The sequence below is a fragment of the Astatotilapia calliptera genome, chromosome 13, assembly GCF_900246225.1.
Source record: "Astatotilapia calliptera chromosome 13, fAstCal1.2, whole genome shotgun sequence".
NCBI classification, from domain to species: Eukaryota; Metazoa; Chordata; class Actinopteri; order Cichliformes; family Cichlidae; genus Astatotilapia; species Astatotilapia calliptera.
In genome coordinates, this window is record NC_039314.1 from 19,319,838 (window position 1) to 19,337,821 (window position 17,984).

At 38.8% G+C, this 17,984-nt stretch overlaps 1 protein-coding gene across 1 annotated transcript in view; it reads right to left on the reverse strand.

The window, feature by feature from the left end:
* The window catches only part of ryr2b (ryanodine receptor 2b (cardiac)), a 76,899-nt gene extending 59,268 nt beyond the window's left edge, over window positions 1-17,631 (reverse strand). Inside the window, exons 1-21 of the mRNA XM_026189897.1 lie at window positions 17,338-17,631; window positions 15,385-15,504; window positions 14,952-15,056; window positions 14,405-14,479; window positions 12,677-12,755; window positions 12,410-12,522; window positions 11,648-11,771; window positions 10,212-10,308; window positions 10,052-10,126; window positions 9,558-9,714; window positions 9,241-9,402; window positions 8,998-9,119; window positions 8,031-8,214; window positions 7,818-7,953; window positions 7,578-7,673; window positions 7,278-7,396; window positions 6,776-6,909; window positions 3,233-3,474; window positions 2,212-2,404; window positions 1,870-2,089; window positions 1,629-1,733 (exon numbers count right to left, since the gene is read on the reverse strand). Of these exons, the coding sequence (XP_026045682.1) occupies window positions 1,629-1,733; window positions 1,870-2,089; window positions 2,212-2,404; window positions 3,233-3,474; window positions 6,776-6,909; window positions 7,278-7,396; window positions 7,578-7,673; window positions 7,818-7,953; window positions 8,031-8,214; window positions 8,998-9,119; window positions 9,241-9,402; window positions 9,558-9,714; window positions 10,052-10,126; window positions 10,212-10,308; window positions 11,648-11,771; window positions 12,410-12,522; window positions 12,677-12,755; window positions 14,405-14,479; window positions 14,952-15,056; window positions 15,385-15,504; window positions 17,338-17,385 (2,706 nt within the window). The 5' untranslated portion in view covers window positions 17,386-17,631. The remainder of the gene's footprint in view (window positions 1-1,628; window positions 1,734-1,869; window positions 2,090-2,211; window positions 2,405-3,232; window positions 3,475-6,775; window positions 6,910-7,277; window positions 7,397-7,577; window positions 7,674-7,817; window positions 7,954-8,030; window positions 8,215-8,997; window positions 9,120-9,240; window positions 9,403-9,557; window positions 9,715-10,051; window positions 10,127-10,211; window positions 10,309-11,647; window positions 11,772-12,409; window positions 12,523-12,676; window positions 12,756-14,404; window positions 14,480-14,951; window positions 15,057-15,384; window positions 15,505-17,337) is intronic.
* Window positions 17,632-17,984: the final 353 nt, after the last annotated feature.

Below are 17,984 nucleotides of genomic sequence, written 5' to 3' on the forward strand. Positions count from 1 at the left end.
TTTCTTAAAAAGTAATCATAATGATGATTCATTAGAGTGTCATTGAGACTCATTTCCTTACGTTTTGCTTCAAAGGAGTCTTTCTTTGGAAACAAATTAGCTAACAGCATTACAGTCTTTGTACCTGACCATTTTAACAGAAATGTTCTTTCTTTGCTTGCTTGTTTAAGACACTTCAAACTGACCGATGATTTATTCAACCATAAGAAAGCACCAAACTCAAAAGATAAACCAGTGTTGTGGCAACACATAACAGAAAGCTGAGCAATTTTAAATTGAAATTTTAGATACTTTGTTATTAGCAGCCGGTCACAAAAACACATCATTTGCTCAGATTTCTTTAGCTGACAAATGCCAAAGATAACACAGGCTGACAGGTATAAAATAGTATTTTCTGCACCAACAAGATGATTCCTAAAGAGCTATTAGTTGAAAATTTGGCATATCTAGGCATGATGTGCAATGTGCCCATAAATTGAGGAAACTGGACAAGTGAAGGGTCAAGAAAGATTGGCAAGCTTAAAAAAAAAAATCTACAGAAGATGTCATGTCCTTCAGGTGATCCATCTGCTGTTTGCTGAAGCCTCATCAGAAATGCTCTCAGCAGCTGTCAAGAAGCTATTGTTAAGGAAGGAAAATGTGGGGAAAAGCCCGAGGAATGCCAAATTGCACAAGAAATGGACAGAAAATCACTGACAGCAGGTTTTATGGAGTAATGAATCCAAATTTTGTTAGGATGCCACCACTCCTGCATGCACACAGCCCTGCCATAACAGAAGATCGCGATCAGAACATGGACCCAGCATCGTGGATGCCCTCCTTAACGGTGTCGTTCTATGCTGCCTTCCAGGGTGTGCTGCCTTCCGCGCGGCCGGCCTCCGGACTTGCTCCGTCACGGTCGCTGGCTTCGCGGTCAGTGCTGTTGTTTTGTTATGTTTTGGACTTTTGTTCCCTGTGTTTTGGTTTCTGGCTCCTTGTGTTTCGTTTGTTTTGTTTGCTATTTGGTTCAAATAATCATCAGTGTATATATGGAGAAGGTACAACAGTAAGTGTGAAACTGTTACATTTTGGGTCTGCATTTCAGCTAGTGGTGTTAGGGATCTTGTGAAAACTGATGGAATTATGAACGCAGATGAGTGCCATCAGGTTTTGATCCACCATACAATACCATCTTTCAGCATGACAGTGATGCCAAACACACTCCCAGTGCAGTCATGGACTGGCCTCCCAGGAGCCTAGGCATCCGGCATCAATAATCATAGCCGAGAAAGGAACAAAAGGCAGCCAACATCCAAAGTAGAGCGTTGAATGTCCTTCAAGAAGCCTGGATAACTTTTCCTAAAGACTACTTAAAGTAATTACAAGAGAGCTTGCCAAACAGAATTTAGGCTGTGTTGAAGAATAAAGGTCGTCACACCAAATACTGATTTTCAAGCTTATTAAAACTTACTCTGTTTGCCTTACATACTTCACTCCATGGATATCTGTGTTTCAATAAATCAGTGCATTTATTTTTCCTTTTCCTCTTTAAATATATGAAGAAATGAGGGGTGGATCAAGACTTTTATACAATACTGCATATCAGTTATGCAATTTTATAAAATTATACATTTTGTGTCTTTTCTTACTGGTCCATGTGTCCATCCGAGATCAATCTTGTCCATTACCCAGAGCTCGTGGATATTCTCAGCCATTTTTTCTCGAATGTCCTCAAGTTGTGGAGGCAATACCACCTGTAGGGTAAAAGTACTGCATAAGTAGCTAAACTACTCTGAGATGGTGTCATTTCTCTGAGCAAATGATTCTCTACAAATTAGTTATAAAGACTTTAAGTATACAAACATTTCATCTTTGTAAAACAAGATTTACCTTGCTGATATCTATTGTTGTCGGAGTGAAGGTAACTGGAGTGACAGGCACTAAGGGGCCAATAAGCTCTTGTTTCCCTTCACCATGATCCAAAATGTATTCCTGACACAGCTGTACCTTCAGTCTGACTTTTGGGAGAAGAGCTTCAGAGCAAGAAGCATAACCTGGAGGTGGCAGGAAGCGAAACTCTCCATGCCTTCCCCCAAACAGAAAACGAACTCTTGTTTTGTTTTCCAAGAAAAGAGGAAGAGAAAATTTATTGTTTTGTGGATTTCTTGAAAAAAAAAAAACATAAAAAAAAAAAAACAACCCAAAAAAAACAATAATAGTGTTGATACTAACTTTACTCCAGCAGAGAAGCTGACCACAGGATAAAGAAGTCCATTAGCATTGAAGTTCTCAAACATGCCCTGCACAGGTAGACCATTGACCCGGAATGAGATGCAGGGAATGCTGAGGTCAAGGCAGCAGCTAACGACATCATCATCTTTTAGTAGGTGAGGGAACGGGGAGCTGACTTTCCGGCTCACGCAGCCTAAGATTCAGGAGACACACTCATTAGTCTTCATATTTACATTTTTAATGTTTCTGTACAACTTAAAATGAGAATTCAAGTGCTTTGTGCTTTATTAAATGGAAACACTACAACTAAAGTCAAATCAAATGAATGTTTCATAAATGTAAAACATATTGTAAAGATTAAGGCACTTTAGGAACACGCCTCACAGCAAAGCCATTCCTGATAATTAGAAACATCAATGATAATCTACTGCTGTCCACACTAAATAAGAATAAAGTGCAACGAGCCAGAAAATGTTGACACGTTTCATGTTTTACACGAGATGTCTGTGCTGCACAAGCAAATCTTTATCAAAATACAGAGGTTTGTTTTTTGTTTTTATTTTTTTGATGAAGTGCAATCATCACTACTGAAAACTGAGATTGTAATTGCCTCCACTGCTCTCTCTCTTTTCTGTCCACGTTAAACTTGAAAGAAAAAAGTAATATGTTAATTGTTCTCTGTGGATAATTAAGTGATGCTCAGCAATTGCAGTCACAGCTTTTATTGCACTAACTACAGACATTTCAATTATTCTGAACAAGGAAATTAAAAATGATCTATTATAATGCATTTTGTGCTTTAATTGCCATGGTAATCCTCCCATGTGTAGCTTTTGTGGCACTAAAGTAATGTGCTAAGTTTTTCAAACTGACTTGTTATCATGTTTGTAACAGCTACAGACTCTGATATTTGTCTTTGGAGTATGTGGAGTTTACTCATCCTGTAAACTCTTGTGATCAGTGTTATACAATAATGTTAAACAGACCAAGCTGTTTATCAGCCGTTTGAGCTCATCCTCACCTGACCAGAGGTGAAGTCCATCAAAGCCATACGAGCAGAGGTCATCTCCCACTCCATTCCCCCCCCAGCCCTCGCCGCCTGTCGGCCTGGGCTGGTAGCCTTTCATGCAAGCCCAGCCGACACGCAGGTGTGTGGGCTCAGATGTGAGAAAGGGTTTGACGTGATCCACAACCAGCTCGTAGTACCACCTGCGATACTGGGATGAATCTTCTCCCATAGCTAGGAAGATGTTTGGCCTCATGCTGTTGTTGTAATATGCAGAGAAATGTGGCAAAAAAAGACAGAGAAATTTCAGTCAACTCATCTTTTAAGATTTTAGTGTATTTGGTGTGATCATAAATTAATTTTGAAATAATTTACAATGCATATGAGTAGTCTGCTCGCAAATAAAAGTGAAATTCATTCTGCGTTGATATGACAACTTAATTAGATACATGGTGCACCCATACAACTCATTTTTAAGCTGTGACACTCTTAATTAGCAAAGCTCAGTGTTTGAAACATTCAGGTAGTGGGCTTTTACTTTTAAGTGCTGCTGATAGTCTGTAATTACAAGTTAACTTGGAGAGAGTCCAACTTTGTGAACGTTAAGTTTGTGTCCACAGACTTCAGCATAACGTTGCTGTGTGCTCTCAGCCAGAAATTGTTTATGACATAAAACACTGTGTGAAATGTAAGTAAAAATAGGATGCAACGATATGCATGTGTCATAAACCCAGATTTTATTCACTATAGAGCATGGGAAACAAATGTTTAAACTGAGACATTTTACTATTTCATGAAAAATATTAGCTCATTTTGAATTTGATGGCAGCAAAACATGTCAGAAAGGTTGGTACGGGACAACAAAAGGCTGGAAAAGTAAACAAGACTTAAAAGAAACAGCTGAAGAAATATTTTGCAACTAATTAAGTTTGTTGGAAACAGGTAAGTAAAACGAGTGGGCATAAAAAGAGCATCAGTTTCTCAGTAGCCAAAAATTGTATCTACAAATTCTGGAACAATTTCAGAATAATGTTCTTCAAAATAAAATTGTGAAGATTTAGAATATCCCATCATCTACAGTACATAACATTATCAAAAGACTCTCTAAGCACAAAGAACAAAGCGAAAACTCAACATTGGATGGCTGTGCTCTTCAGCTGCATTGCACCATAACAGGCATAATTGTGACGTGGATATTTCAGCAAGACAACGCTAAGCCACATACTACATATGCTGCAGCAACACGGCACCATCACTGGAGAGATTTAGTCCTCGTTGAAACAAAAGTAAGTCTATCCAGGACTGCTGACCAGCTGGAATTGTACATGAAACAAGCATGGGACAACATTCCTCATCCAAAATATCCAGCATCTGGTCTCCTCAGGCCCCCCCTCAGATGTTTATTGACTATTGTTAAAAGAAGAGAAGGCGGTACTTAGTAGTAAACATATCCTTTTTTGATATGTTGATGTGTTGCCAACAAATTCAAAATGAACTTTTCTAAAACTGGTAAACTTTTCCAGTTTAAACATCTGAAATGTTTCCTGTGTTTTACTGTAAATAGAACCTAGAAAACATGCTCTATTGATCTGAGATTTCAAATCACTGCATTATGTTTTCATTAACAATTTACACAGTGTCCCAAGTTTTTTTTTTTTAAATTAGGTTTGCAGTTCCAACAACTCCAAAGTTCAGCTGATTAAACTTTGGACTTAAATTTAGATTCATGTCAAATCAGTAAATCCAGCAAATGAAATTTAATTATGAATGGGACTCCCAAGCACCCAGCCATTAAAAAAGCAGTGCACTGAAGTCAGTAAGCCACTTTTATTGTGTAAATAAAAACTTAATCAGCATTTGAAATACCAGCTAGTATACATGTTTTTAGTTTTACTCATAAAAGGCTGGATTGAGGCTAGATAAAATGCATGGAAAGAATAGATTAAAGGCAATAATGTAAAAAGAAGAGAGCATCTGGAAGAACTGTCACACTGTGGTAGGTGAGGGAGAGAAGAAAGAAAATTGATGAGATAAAGGAAATCAGAATGAAAGCAGATGTACTAATGAAGCATTTATTGGAACAAGAAGTGATAGAATGAGAAATTGCTTTAGGAGGAAAGGAGAGCTGGGGCATGGACTGAGCAGGTGTGAAGAATATGAAACAAAATAAGTTATAAAGCCTGAGGAATGAAATGGGCTGCTGATGGGGAAAAAAAGCATGATAAAAGAAGGCAGCTGCTTACAGAGAAAGGGCAGATTGGGCAGAAAAAAACTTGCTCAAAGGAAAAGGGAAATGGAAACTGCCTACAAGATCAGATTGGCACAGCAGGTAAAAATATTGAGAGACAGAAGAAGAGCATGGACTATGATGAAACTGGCTAAAAAATGCCTCCGTTGAGTCATACCACCTCGGGCTTAAGGTAATCTTTCCAAACTCTCACGAGACGAGGGTGAGACAAAGACATCTAAGCTCTGACATCAACATTATTGTTCCGATCTATTCAGATGTAAAATAAAAAAAATGATGCAGCAATTGAAGAGATGACACTGGAGGAAAAAAGAAAGTATTTAATTAAATCCAAAAGAGAAAAAAAACAAAAAAAAAAACGAATGTCACGCTATAGAAAAATCTGAAATATTTCTAGTATCAAGGATGTGACATCTTTACAGATGAAAAACAAGAATATCAAGGCCCGTGGGAGCGCCACAGTTGACAAATAACACTCAGCTAAACAAATGCATGTGCGAGCATGAGAAGAGTCAGGGAAAGAAACCCCTATTGAGTTATTTGCCAAACATAAATACGGCCACCCTCCCATTATTTCATATTTATTTCACTTTAAAATAATGGAAAAATAAGTGCACTGATATATTAAAACATCTGCAAACATACATGGATATAAAGTATGCAAGGCAAAATGTTTGTATACTTCTAACGAGCTTGAATGTCAGCATTCTTCAGTGTAGCCTGAACTCTTTAATGCAACTTTCTTATAATTTCTTTACGTAGTCTTCAGGAACAGCTCTCCAGGCTTCTTAAAGGACATTCAAAGCCCTTCTTTGGATGCTGGATGCTTTTTGTTCTGTTCTCTGTTGAGGTGATCCCTCACTGTTTCAATAATGCCAAGGTCTGGGTTCTGGGGAGCCCAATCTATGATTGAAAGTGTTTCACAGTGGGTTTTTCTATCCAGGTGCTTTTGCAGGGTTAGGTTAAACAACTGGACTGAAAATGAATGAAAAAGCAGCCAATTTCCAAAGATATACTTTGAAAGACCTCCGGAAACCCTGGGGAGAAATTGCTGTATATTGCAAAATATAAAGAAATGAGGGGTGGCTTTAGACTTTTGCACAGAACCGTAAAAGCTACCTACTTAATATATTGTTCTTTGTGCTACTTTGCATCTGATTTTTATGTGTAGTAAAAAACAATAATCCAAAATCAGAGTTCTGTCTGAATGTAGAGAAATTCAGAAAACTTCAAAGTAAAAAGGATGAGTGGAATGGCAAAAACACAAAAACAAAAAGCGGTCCTGTTTGGAAACCAGATTATAAAATTACCTGGTGACCTGATTAACGAGACGTGTTTGGAGTAGCAAATCTCTGTCTGGCAGCAGACTGTCACAGATGAGGTTCTGATTGGACCGCACCGCCACACCATGGCACACACACAGAGAACAAAGCACCTCCAGCACCTGGAACACAACCTGTCAGCTCTTCATGTGGCAATAGCTCAATAAGCAAATGGAAATGATCCGACATCAGGAAACAGATTGGAAACTGTTATTATAGCTGTTAAAAGTGAAACACTATGTCTATGTTACTAGACTGGTGAGAAATGTGGAATTTGCTTAAGCCCCATAATGACAAATTCTGAGAGAAAATTAGGATAATAACAAAGGACTTTTTGTATTTATTTTTAATTAATGCAGACATGCCACTGTAGCCAAAAAGCTTACGGTAATAATGAAATTACTGGCCATTCGGCATCACTTATTATCCATGCACTTTACTTCAATCTTATTTTTATATTGAATACACACAAACGCCTTCTAAACACTACCCTGTGGTTGCATCCAAGCTTGTCCAGAAATGAGATGACAGACTGAATGTGTTGTTCCTTGATGGCATTGAGAGCTTCAGGGCTTTCCACAAGGACGCAGTGAAGAACTTCCAGGACTCCTGTAAATATAACTGCCCGTTATTGTGTGGATGATAACCTGCATTTACCTCTATGCTTCTATACTATTAGGTATAAATCCCAGACAACACACGATAACCAATGTCAAATATAATATAAATATATACTGTAAAATTTCAATCCACAATGGCTGATGAAGAAAACAAAGCAAATCCAACCAACCAGAAGAGGCCTCCTGCCGTTCTAGCCTGCTAATCAGCCAGTCCAGCGAACCCGAGAAATTAGCACAATTTGCACGGTTTCCCCGGAGCAGAGCAGCTTAAGAGGAAAAAAACAAAAAAACCAAAAAATATTAACAAAAATATTAACAGACGATAAGATAATAAGAGGAACCTTAACAGATTAGGAGATATTTGTGGTATCTTCAAAAAATAAGTATGGTGCCATCTATACTACTCTCACCCAACAGCTCATAGAAATGGTTGACGATGGTCTCCCACTCCTCTCCTGTGTCACTCTGAACAGCCTCAGCAAAATGAGAAGCACTACTATACTGGTGTAGACGGTCAATACAATCTAAGACCAAATCTATCACACCCTGAGAAGAAAGGGAGGCACAGTTAGGGAAGCGTGAGGCATAGCACATGTAGGACTCATTCACACTTATCGATTTACCTCTTTTTGAAACATGTTCTGTCGATTCTTTAGCGCCGCCATGCTGTTCTGTTTAGCTTCATGGCCTAGCCCCTCCAGTGGAGGCTGGAAATAGATGATCAGATCCTGCAGACTGCGTGTCACTGTCTCCACTGGCAGGCTGACAGAGGGGATATTTACCTCTTGGTTAAAACCATCAAGTTTCCTAAAGAAAAAAAAAAGTTTGTTTTTAGACTCTACCTACAAGTCTGCCAAATTGTCTTGTATTATAATTGCTGCTACTATCACCAGCCAAACTTGTTTTATTCTCGATCGATGGAGTAAAGACAGAAGGTGTTATACTAGCCTATGAATTTATTTTATTTTTTACAAATAAAAGACTCAAAATTTAAAAAGCCAAATGTGAGACAGACAGACAGTATCTGAGCCCCAAGTATTCTCATCCTCCAGATTTCTTGTAATTATGACATGGCAATTCAAAATTATCAGATAAGGTAAAAAACAGAGCAAAGCATTAGTTCCAGCAGCCCACAAAGTCAAGCTTAGCTGCAATCATTGCAGATCATCTGATCTCAGTGTCAGCCCACATCAGCTGATACCCATCTACACAGCTAACTTGTTGTGTCATAGAGGGCATGCTATTTAAGCTTCTTGAATCTGCCCAGCTCCTTCCTTGACGCTGTATCTGAGTTGACTGCTTTGTTTAGTTCTGGAGGGTCTTGCTGCTGCTCTTCCCACCTCCAGCTTTTCATGTGCGCATACACGAGGGCGGGGAGGTCCTATCAGAGCCACAATGCCAAGACGATAACATCACTGGTCTTCTGATTGTATGTATATATCATAAACATATCTTCAAAGCGAATGCTGTAAACCCACGCTCAGTCGGACATGTAGTGTGACATTTAGCATTAAGCCAGCACTGCAGCTATAAAAAACTGTCGCTAAGTTATTCACAAATGACTGAAGGTCTTAATCCAGCATCCTGTACCTTACAAAGCGAGTGAAGAGGAGAACAGCACTCCGTATTAGTCTGGCAGTATGAGATTCTTCCCTCTGAGAACGAGACAGTGTCAGCCCGTCGTCCATATGCCCTTCACTGTGCAAAATTGCCTGAAAACACATCATTTGCAATTATATCCAACAGATTCTTTTGCCAGATTCTTTAGTCCAACACTGTTGGTTAACTGCCAGTTATTGTCTTATTATAGTAATACTGAGTATACAAGTTCACCTTTCGCTGAGCTCCACCCATATGGGACTTGGCATCAGCAGCTTGGTATGTTAGCCAGAGCCCAGAGGCTACATGTTGAAGAAAACAAATGGAATCTCCATATTTGATCTCTGGGATTCCCATCCCATCAACATCAGTCTTTGTGTTGGTGTCAAGCTTCTCCTAAACACAAAAAAAGGCATTAAATATTCTTATTTTTCTAACTTTTCTCTTTTAATAAACACAAAAAAACTCAAACAAATGACATTACAGTCTATATCTCTAAAGACTCAGAACACCACTGAAATGTCCAGTGTATTTCTCATATCCCCCCTCACCTTTGATGATCGAAAGCAGAAGGAGGTTGTATTGATGTCAGCTTTGTCCCGATCAACCAGCTGCAGACCTTTCTCCTCTGTGAGACCCAGGTATCTTCCAGTAGTAACGTGGCACAGTCTAAATGGCTGGCCCCAGCATGTATGCCTACCACTCCAACTGGAAAACATCAAGAGAGGAAACCAAGCACTCCACAACATTTAGTTATTCCTCATAACTGTCAAAATCCCTATTAGCATGCAGGGGACATGGGAAACTAAGTTCTGGGCCAATGACATCAAGTATGACTCTAGCAATTGTGCACACTCTTTCAGGCAAAAACAGAAATTCTGTGGCTGGTGGTGACCTGGTGCAATACGTACAACATTACCTGTCTTTAAACTGGTATTTTCTAGTAACAACATTAGAACTACAGAGCTCGAATAGAATAGCGCTTAAAAGCAACATATTTATTGATACTCAAAGTGAGCGGACGCCACATTCCCTGTACACTTACACAACTCGCAGAATCTCCAGCCTCCAGAGAGACCGGGCATGACCGGAGACTGATCCAAGCTCATAATGCATTATCCTAGATTAAGAAAACAGACATAGTCAGAGGAGTAAAGGACGTTTCTGCGAGCTGACTTGGGAGGAGACTGGTCTTTTCGACTAACCTTTGAAGCTCCTCTCCATGCTCTGTAGAGGGAACAGTCAGACATGCGTCACTATGGCTGTGGAGTAGCCGAAGTGTTTCACCCCCCTTCAGGTATCCTAGAGTCAGCAAGAAAAAAAAACATTTATTGCTTTGAAGTGGTTAGTAAAACATGCAACATTTCACAGAAGTAGCACAAAAGGTAATCTATATAACTGTAGTAAAAGCTCTAGCGACTGCTAACCTTAAGTTTGAATATTTGCAGCTTCTTTTTGACTGATCTTAAACAGAATTTTATAAAGAAACACAGGCATCACATGTTATTTAAACCCCTTCACACTAACATGTGGTCAAAGAGGTGAAGTGGTGAGTAAGACAGGCCTTGGGCTGCAAAACAATATATAACCATTAGGGAGACAGCAGGAACATTAGCACAGAGCAAAAACACACACAGATACACGCACACACCACATAAGTGACCCTACATCCAGGGAAGACATCAGTGGTGATAGAGTCATTTCCATGCTATAGATAAATTCCCCTCCAGTCATGTGAAGAATTCTCTCCAGGAAAGAGGAGTCTTATAACCCAAGACTTGCCACAAAAGAGAAGACTTCAAAAGGGCAAAAACAGAGGGCTCACCACAAGGTGCAAAACAAGTCTCGAGATCAGAAAGGGAAAAAAAGATTTGCCACAAACACCCAAAAACATTTAGAGCAATGCTTGACCACCATTATTTGGATAAGTGATCAACCTGAAGTATGACGAGGGGAAAAGGGAATGTAAAAGCTGGAGAAGAAACATACAATATCCTCATTAAAATTCTGTGAAGCCAGTGTTATGCATGGGCAAAAAAAAGGCACCAAGACCAACTAACAAACAAAAAGTGTCTAAAATATAGACTGTTTTTTCCTTTTTTTTAAATTAGCAAAAAACCTGAAAACAACAACAACACAGAAATCCAATTCTTCTGTCATTCCCATGGTTTCAGACTTGAGAAAGTATTAAAACTACACACTTGATTTATTATGGTTTTAATTTGTTGAATCTGCTCTCTGAAATTCTGAGCCTGTGTATGAAAATGGTTAATGTTAAAATTAAAGCTGAAAGTACATATTCATTTTATGTTATTTCAGTGTAACTGCTTTAAATTGAATACTTGTGGAAAACCTCTGGAATCCATCTAAACTGCATCAGCACTGAACTAACTTTATATTTTGCACACAATTAATAATAGTTCAAAAGCCCATAGCATCTTTATGAACTAGCATTTGGTCCCCTCAATTTATTAAAATACAGCTTTGATGTATTATTTATTACCAACATATTAATATTATCTGCAGTGCAGAAACTGAAAGAGCTGTATTTGTTGGGAGCAAAAGAATCAGGTGGATTATCTAAATTGAGAAAGGAGCTACTTTGCAACATGTTTAGAAAGCAAAAGGAAACAAAACTTGCCTTGAGCAACGGCGCGTCCAGAGCAGATGGGAGCAACACTCCAGAGGGTCTGCTGGAAGGCTGCATTAACAATCAGACTGTCACTCAAGCTTTTGTTGTCAGATGCAGTGCCGAAGGAAAGGTGCTGGGAAAAAACAAAATGGCATTAAATATATTCTCATCAACAATAAATACAACTTGTCTTTATTTTATATCTGAAGCCATTAAGCTACACAACATATTCGAGACATGAGAAAACTTTTGCCAGGTACTGTGTGAAATAACTCTGAGGTTCACATGCTAACCAGCCTAACCTTCTGATTATGATTCCAACCTCTTGTCAGTCTTGTTGAGGGGCAGGTAGTTAACAAACACTAAATGCAGTCATGGCTGGAGCTCTTGGCAAGCGACCAATGGAGACTAGCCGGCCAACTAGGATTGTTTTTAGCATTAGTAATGGATCGCTGCTCCCTTGCCACCGCTCTTGTCACAATTATGCTTTCCCATACACTACTTACCATGTCCCCTGGCCCACCACCGATAGACCAAACCTGATCCCAGCGGATGAGATCACAGCATGGTGTCATTCCAAAAATATCTGTGCATAGCCATAAAATGGCTGTTAAACATAAAATATATAAAAAGTGCAACCCTTTTCTGCTACCTCACTGTCTACAAAATGAACTTTTAACCAGGTTAGTGTGCTTGATATTTAACGTAGTGGAGGCTCACTCAGAGTATATTTTTGCCATTAAGGAAAACTTCAGTTTTGTTCTGACTCACCAAGTATCTCTCTGAAGACACATTCACAAGTATGAGGTCATCACCTACGCGCACCTTCTCACCCTCTGACCTCTGTCTGGATGCTGGGTGGACAGTCCACCAACACGCCTCCCCTGAACCACACACAGAATATAAACATAAAGGGAAACAAGCAGTTCACAGACAGCCGATTTAAAAAATATTCTAATTGTAAAACACAATATAGGGTGGGAGCATCGCAAATACCTTAACAAAGAAAGTATTTTAACTGATCGTTCAAATAAATACCTGCTTTGTCCTCTTGCAGGCCAACATCAAAAGCCAGCTTGTCAGTTGAAGACTGAGAGGAAGACAAGCAGCTGAGGTACTGGACGTGAAATAAACAACAGGTAAATAATTCAGTGAACATGCCAAAATATTCTTCACAAAAATAACATCAGTGTGGGAACATGAAGATTTTATTTTATTTTTATTAAAAGTAAAACAAAAAAAACATACCATTTGTATACACAAATTCTATTTAACCATCCAGATCCACAAATATGCTTCACTAAGTACCCCTATTCAACTGCTTACAAATAAAAAGATCTAATTAATCAATCACAACTTATCAACTCAAAGCATTTAGGAATGGAACATGGTCAGGATGACCTGCTGAAGTTCAAACTGAGCATCAGAATGGGGAGAAAAGCTGATTCAAGCGACTTTAAAAGTGACATGGCTCATTATGCCATACAGAAATCTCAGTATTTCAGAAATTGTTAATATTCGGAGATTTTCCTGAACAGTTATCTTTAGGGTTTATGGAGAATGGTCTGAAAACGAGTGAGCAGCATTTCTCTGGACAAAAATGCCAAAGATCAGAGGAGATCAGAAGCCAGACTGCTTCGAGCTGACAGGAAGGCAACAACGCCTCAAATAACCACTCCTTGCGACCAATGAATGCAGAAGAGCGTTTCAGAACGCACAATATTTTTCACCTTGAAGCAGATGAACAGCAGCAGAAGAACAAATCCAAGTGCTACTTCTGTCAGCTTAAACAGGAAACTGAAGACACAGTTTGCACAGGCTCACCAAAGTCAGACAACAGAAGACTGGAAATTGGAGATTTTTGCCTGGTCTCATAAGTGCAACATTCAAATAGTAGCACAAGAATTTGGCATAAAGAACATGAAAGCATGAATCAGTCCCGCCTGTATCAATAGTTGAGGCTGCTGTGGGGGTGTAATGGTGTGACATGTACTTTCTTGGAACATTTTGGGCCCCTTAGTGACATCTGAGCATCATTTACAAACCACAGCCTGCCTGACTGTTCTTACTGACCATGTCCATCCCATTAGGACGACAGTGTACCCATCTTCTGACAGCTGCTTCCAGCAGGATAATGCTCCATGTCACAAAGCTCAGATCATCTCAAACTGCTTTCTTGAACATGAGAATGAGTCCAGTGTACTCAAAAGGCCTCCAACGCCACAAGAACACAATCCAAAAGAACACCTTAGGATGTGGTGGAACAGGAAATTCCCATTATGGCTGTGCAGCAGCTGTGTGATGCTATCATGTAAACATGCCATCTATCCATGCCATGAAGAATTAACCCTGTAAAGCTTGAACCATGAATTAATTAAGTACAACGCATCCACTTAACACACTGTTTGCTGCTACAACTACACATGTTTCTTTTCCAAATATTTATTTATAAGTGACTTATGTATGTATATATGTATATATTGTACTATTCTTAGTTAGTGTATTGTCTGTCTTGTCTTAATGTTGGTTTAAAATGGAGCACTGTAACAAAAAATAATTTCCCCCAGGGATCAATAAAGTATTCTGATTCTGATTCTGATAATTGTCAGAAGATGATATATTTTTTAAACTACAGAGTTTAATGAACCTTGAAATTAAAACAAAAAAATACGTTTTATAATTTTTGCTATATCTAGCATTTTGTGTCAGATGTATTATTGTGTAATTTATTCAGTTTTTTATATGCATACATATATGCTGACTCACCATGCCACTGTATGAGTGTAGAAACAATACCGCCTGCCCATAAAGAAGGGTGCGATGGCTACCTCCAGCTCCCACCTGTATGTGATTAAAATACACAAAGATCAATTTAAACTTCAGAAAACAGTTAAACAGGAAAAGAGATAAACAAAACATCCTTCCGATGTGTGAACAGTTTGTTTACAAGTTATTTAATTTACGATAACTCTAATGTAAACGATAACTCTAATGTAAAGCTGTTCTAGCTTAACCGTGTTGCTTAGATCAGTGTTTCAAGACTGTGCTATCCATATAAATAAATACAAAACAAATCTCCCTGAAATAATGTCACAGACAAAATCCTTACGCACTCACACTGTGGTTAATAATATCACAAAAATATAAAAACATATACTGACTTTATCATAATATTTCCATTTATACCTCAAAAATAGACATATGTATTGCAAACTGACAATGACAGAAAATCATATGTTTACGGAACAATAAGGAGCCCTGAGTGAGAACATTGAATTTATATAAAGGTTATGGGAGAAATAATAGAGAAGACCTCTGCAGCCAGGTTTTCACTGTGGGCCAACATCTCCTGCAGGGCTCGCACAGAAAGACACTGGGCCAGGACAAAGCCACACACAGACAAGTCTGGTGGAACATTCTGGTAAAGAAAGAAAAGACATTTGAGTTTTTGAGGTAATTTCATGCCTGGCTGTTCCCTTCACAGGCCAACAGTGCAATTAGTGCCAAAGACCATGGCAAATTGGCAATGGGCAGTCCAAACTGGGAAGGAAGGCATGTAAAAATGCTCGAGTTACAAAAACCAATAAGGAACTAAAATTTTAGATACTTAAAAATAAACACAATGTACTGTCCATGTGCAGTGAAATATTTGGAAATTTCAGTCATCTCTCTCTTAGTATGACTGGCAAACTGAGTTGTCTGACAGTAAGGGAGGACTGTGCAGTCACACAGGTAGAGCTCCTTACCTTACAGTTAGAGGTGGGCTCAAGCCGGCAAAGTCTGCTGCCAAATCCTTCAGCAGCAAGACATAGCTTCACATGTTCCTCCTGGGAGGTGAAGGTACTCTGCAAAACCACCTCATCTCCCTGTGCAGAACACATACACACAGATGACAGATTTCAAGTTAGAGAAGCCCACAGAGCGCATTCACATATTGAGATCCACCAGATTTCACCATGAAAGCTTTTGTTGGATAGGATCAGCTAAAGACCTCCATCACACCAAAACGCCTCTGAAATTTTATCTTGTGAATTAATTAAAAAGAAAGTCAGTGAAGCAGTTTTGGCTTCAGAGAAAAAAATCTTCATCCTCTCATATCATGTAATTCAATTCTCTCAGAGGAGGAAACGTGTTTGGCCACAATGACCGAACATAGAAATTCAGTCCTATTTTGCTTTTTAAATGTTAAAACAACTTTAAACTATGAAATGTGTGAATTTTTAGGTATAGCATCAAAACTGCCCCATTGTGCAGTCCCATTGTAAACACATAAGGAAATCTCAGTCGCTGTCAACATTACCTTATCTGCATTTAAATACCACGTCGGCCAAATTAAGTTTCTCTGTTTATTTGAGGAACTGTTAGGAACGACAGCAGGCAACAGGCCAGTCGCCAATAAAACCAGCACCTCTCTGTACCCAGGCTGCAAACATCCATATTGGGAAGATACTGCACAGTCTGACCCCTGATTTACCCTTCTTTCCACTCTTCATATCTGCAGTACTCTGCAATCAGTCAAACACACTGTCCAATGCAGAGGTACATTAGAGCATTAGAGCAGGACTTGGAGTCTTTTTTAAGGGACACTTAAATTTCAGATCTAACAGGCTTTCACTTCGAGTGTTTTCGAATTGAAAATGCTGCAGTTTTGTTTGTCTTCTTAAGGTTTCTTGTATTATTTATAATAGTGGAATTGGGACCTCTTTGCATATAAAAAATGACTACATTTTTATAACAAATATAACATTGTTGCCATTTCACAAATGTCATATATTTAATCACTGGGTCTATTACAGTGTGTTTTCCCTGTCATCTACTAACTAAATGATAACGAGGAAAGCTCCATCAGGATCCGGGTAGCTTAATACCACGGCTGAACAACTTTGCGGGGGGAAATCCTGCATTTAATATAATAAAGTATGATATCGTAGATGGATCTCGCAAAATGACTTCTCTCCAGTCTATGTGTTGGGCTCAGGATGATGAACATCGCTGGCTTTGTGTGAATGTGTATGTGTCTCAGCCACTCCAGACGCCCTCCACGTGACATGCCCTTATCAGAGGGCAAAGATTACAAGCTGTGAGAGGACAACTTACAGCTGCAGAGCAATAATAGCATCTTGCAGTGAAGATGAGAGAAGCCATTTTTGGCCTCCCTTTGCTGTCACTGTTGTTGCTAAACTATTATCACATTAACATTTTATTATTTATATTTATTCTTGAATAAAATGTAGCAATTTTAATTAAAATGGGATATGATAATCTTTTAACTGATTGGGATATGCATCACTGTTGACACCTGACCTTAAATAAACTATATCAGCTAATCAGTTACTACAGCAATAGACTAAAATCATGTGAGTTGGTTTCTGTTTTTTAATAAGGCTATTAGTCAGCTAGCCCAAAACAGGTGAAATGCTGTTACTATGACGTGCGTATGGAGGCATCTGCGCACAAAATAGTGTCATGGTTACATGATTGCATAATTGCTGCTGACAGAAACCTACATATAACTTTAATTAAACAAATAAATTAATAAAAAAAACACTAATAATGTTTCAAACAAAGCTAAATAGGCTACCCTAAGTGCTACCTTTAGTACAGCTACTTACTAATTATTAAACCGGTGATAGCCAATGAAGACCTCTGTTTGACTAAATATTGGCCTGTATGTTTAATTTGTAAGCTGTCTGACTCACCGTCCGTAGAAACTGGAATTCATCGTCGCCTTCTCCACTGTCAGTCATTATTTAAACCTTTATGGCCACATTAAAGAGTGAATGAGCCAGAAGAGGACAGGGACTGGAGAAGCTGGAACATGAAGGTACACGGCCCTGAGTGTGTGGGCGGGGTCTGCAGTTCAACTCCGGCCATCATCATGCCATTTTAGGAAGGAAAAGTTGAAGCTGTTAAAGAAGAAACTCTAAATATAAAAAAAGGAGGATAAAAAGTCTTGAAAAGGCAATTTTCAAAGACATTACAAAGGTACTGGGTATTACACCTAACCTTGTTATCATTGCATTGGCTGTAGCTTCGCCGTACCAACAAGTGGTGATTTCGATATTCAAAGACCACCTGTTCCGAAAAAAGCGAAACCTACTTACAAGGTTTTTCGCATGGTGTGGAAAAACATAGGACGATGAAGACCAGCTACCAGAAACTGACAATATCTCCCAGACACTTTTGAACGAATTTAAAGATATTATATTTCCAAGAAAACAAAATGAATATTTAGAGCAATCCATCAGGATTGACTCTAAATATTTCTTTAAAATTATTTGGACAGTTTAAGTGTATTAGTTGACATCAAAGTGCCTCTTTAAATTGGCTAACAACAAATGATTCA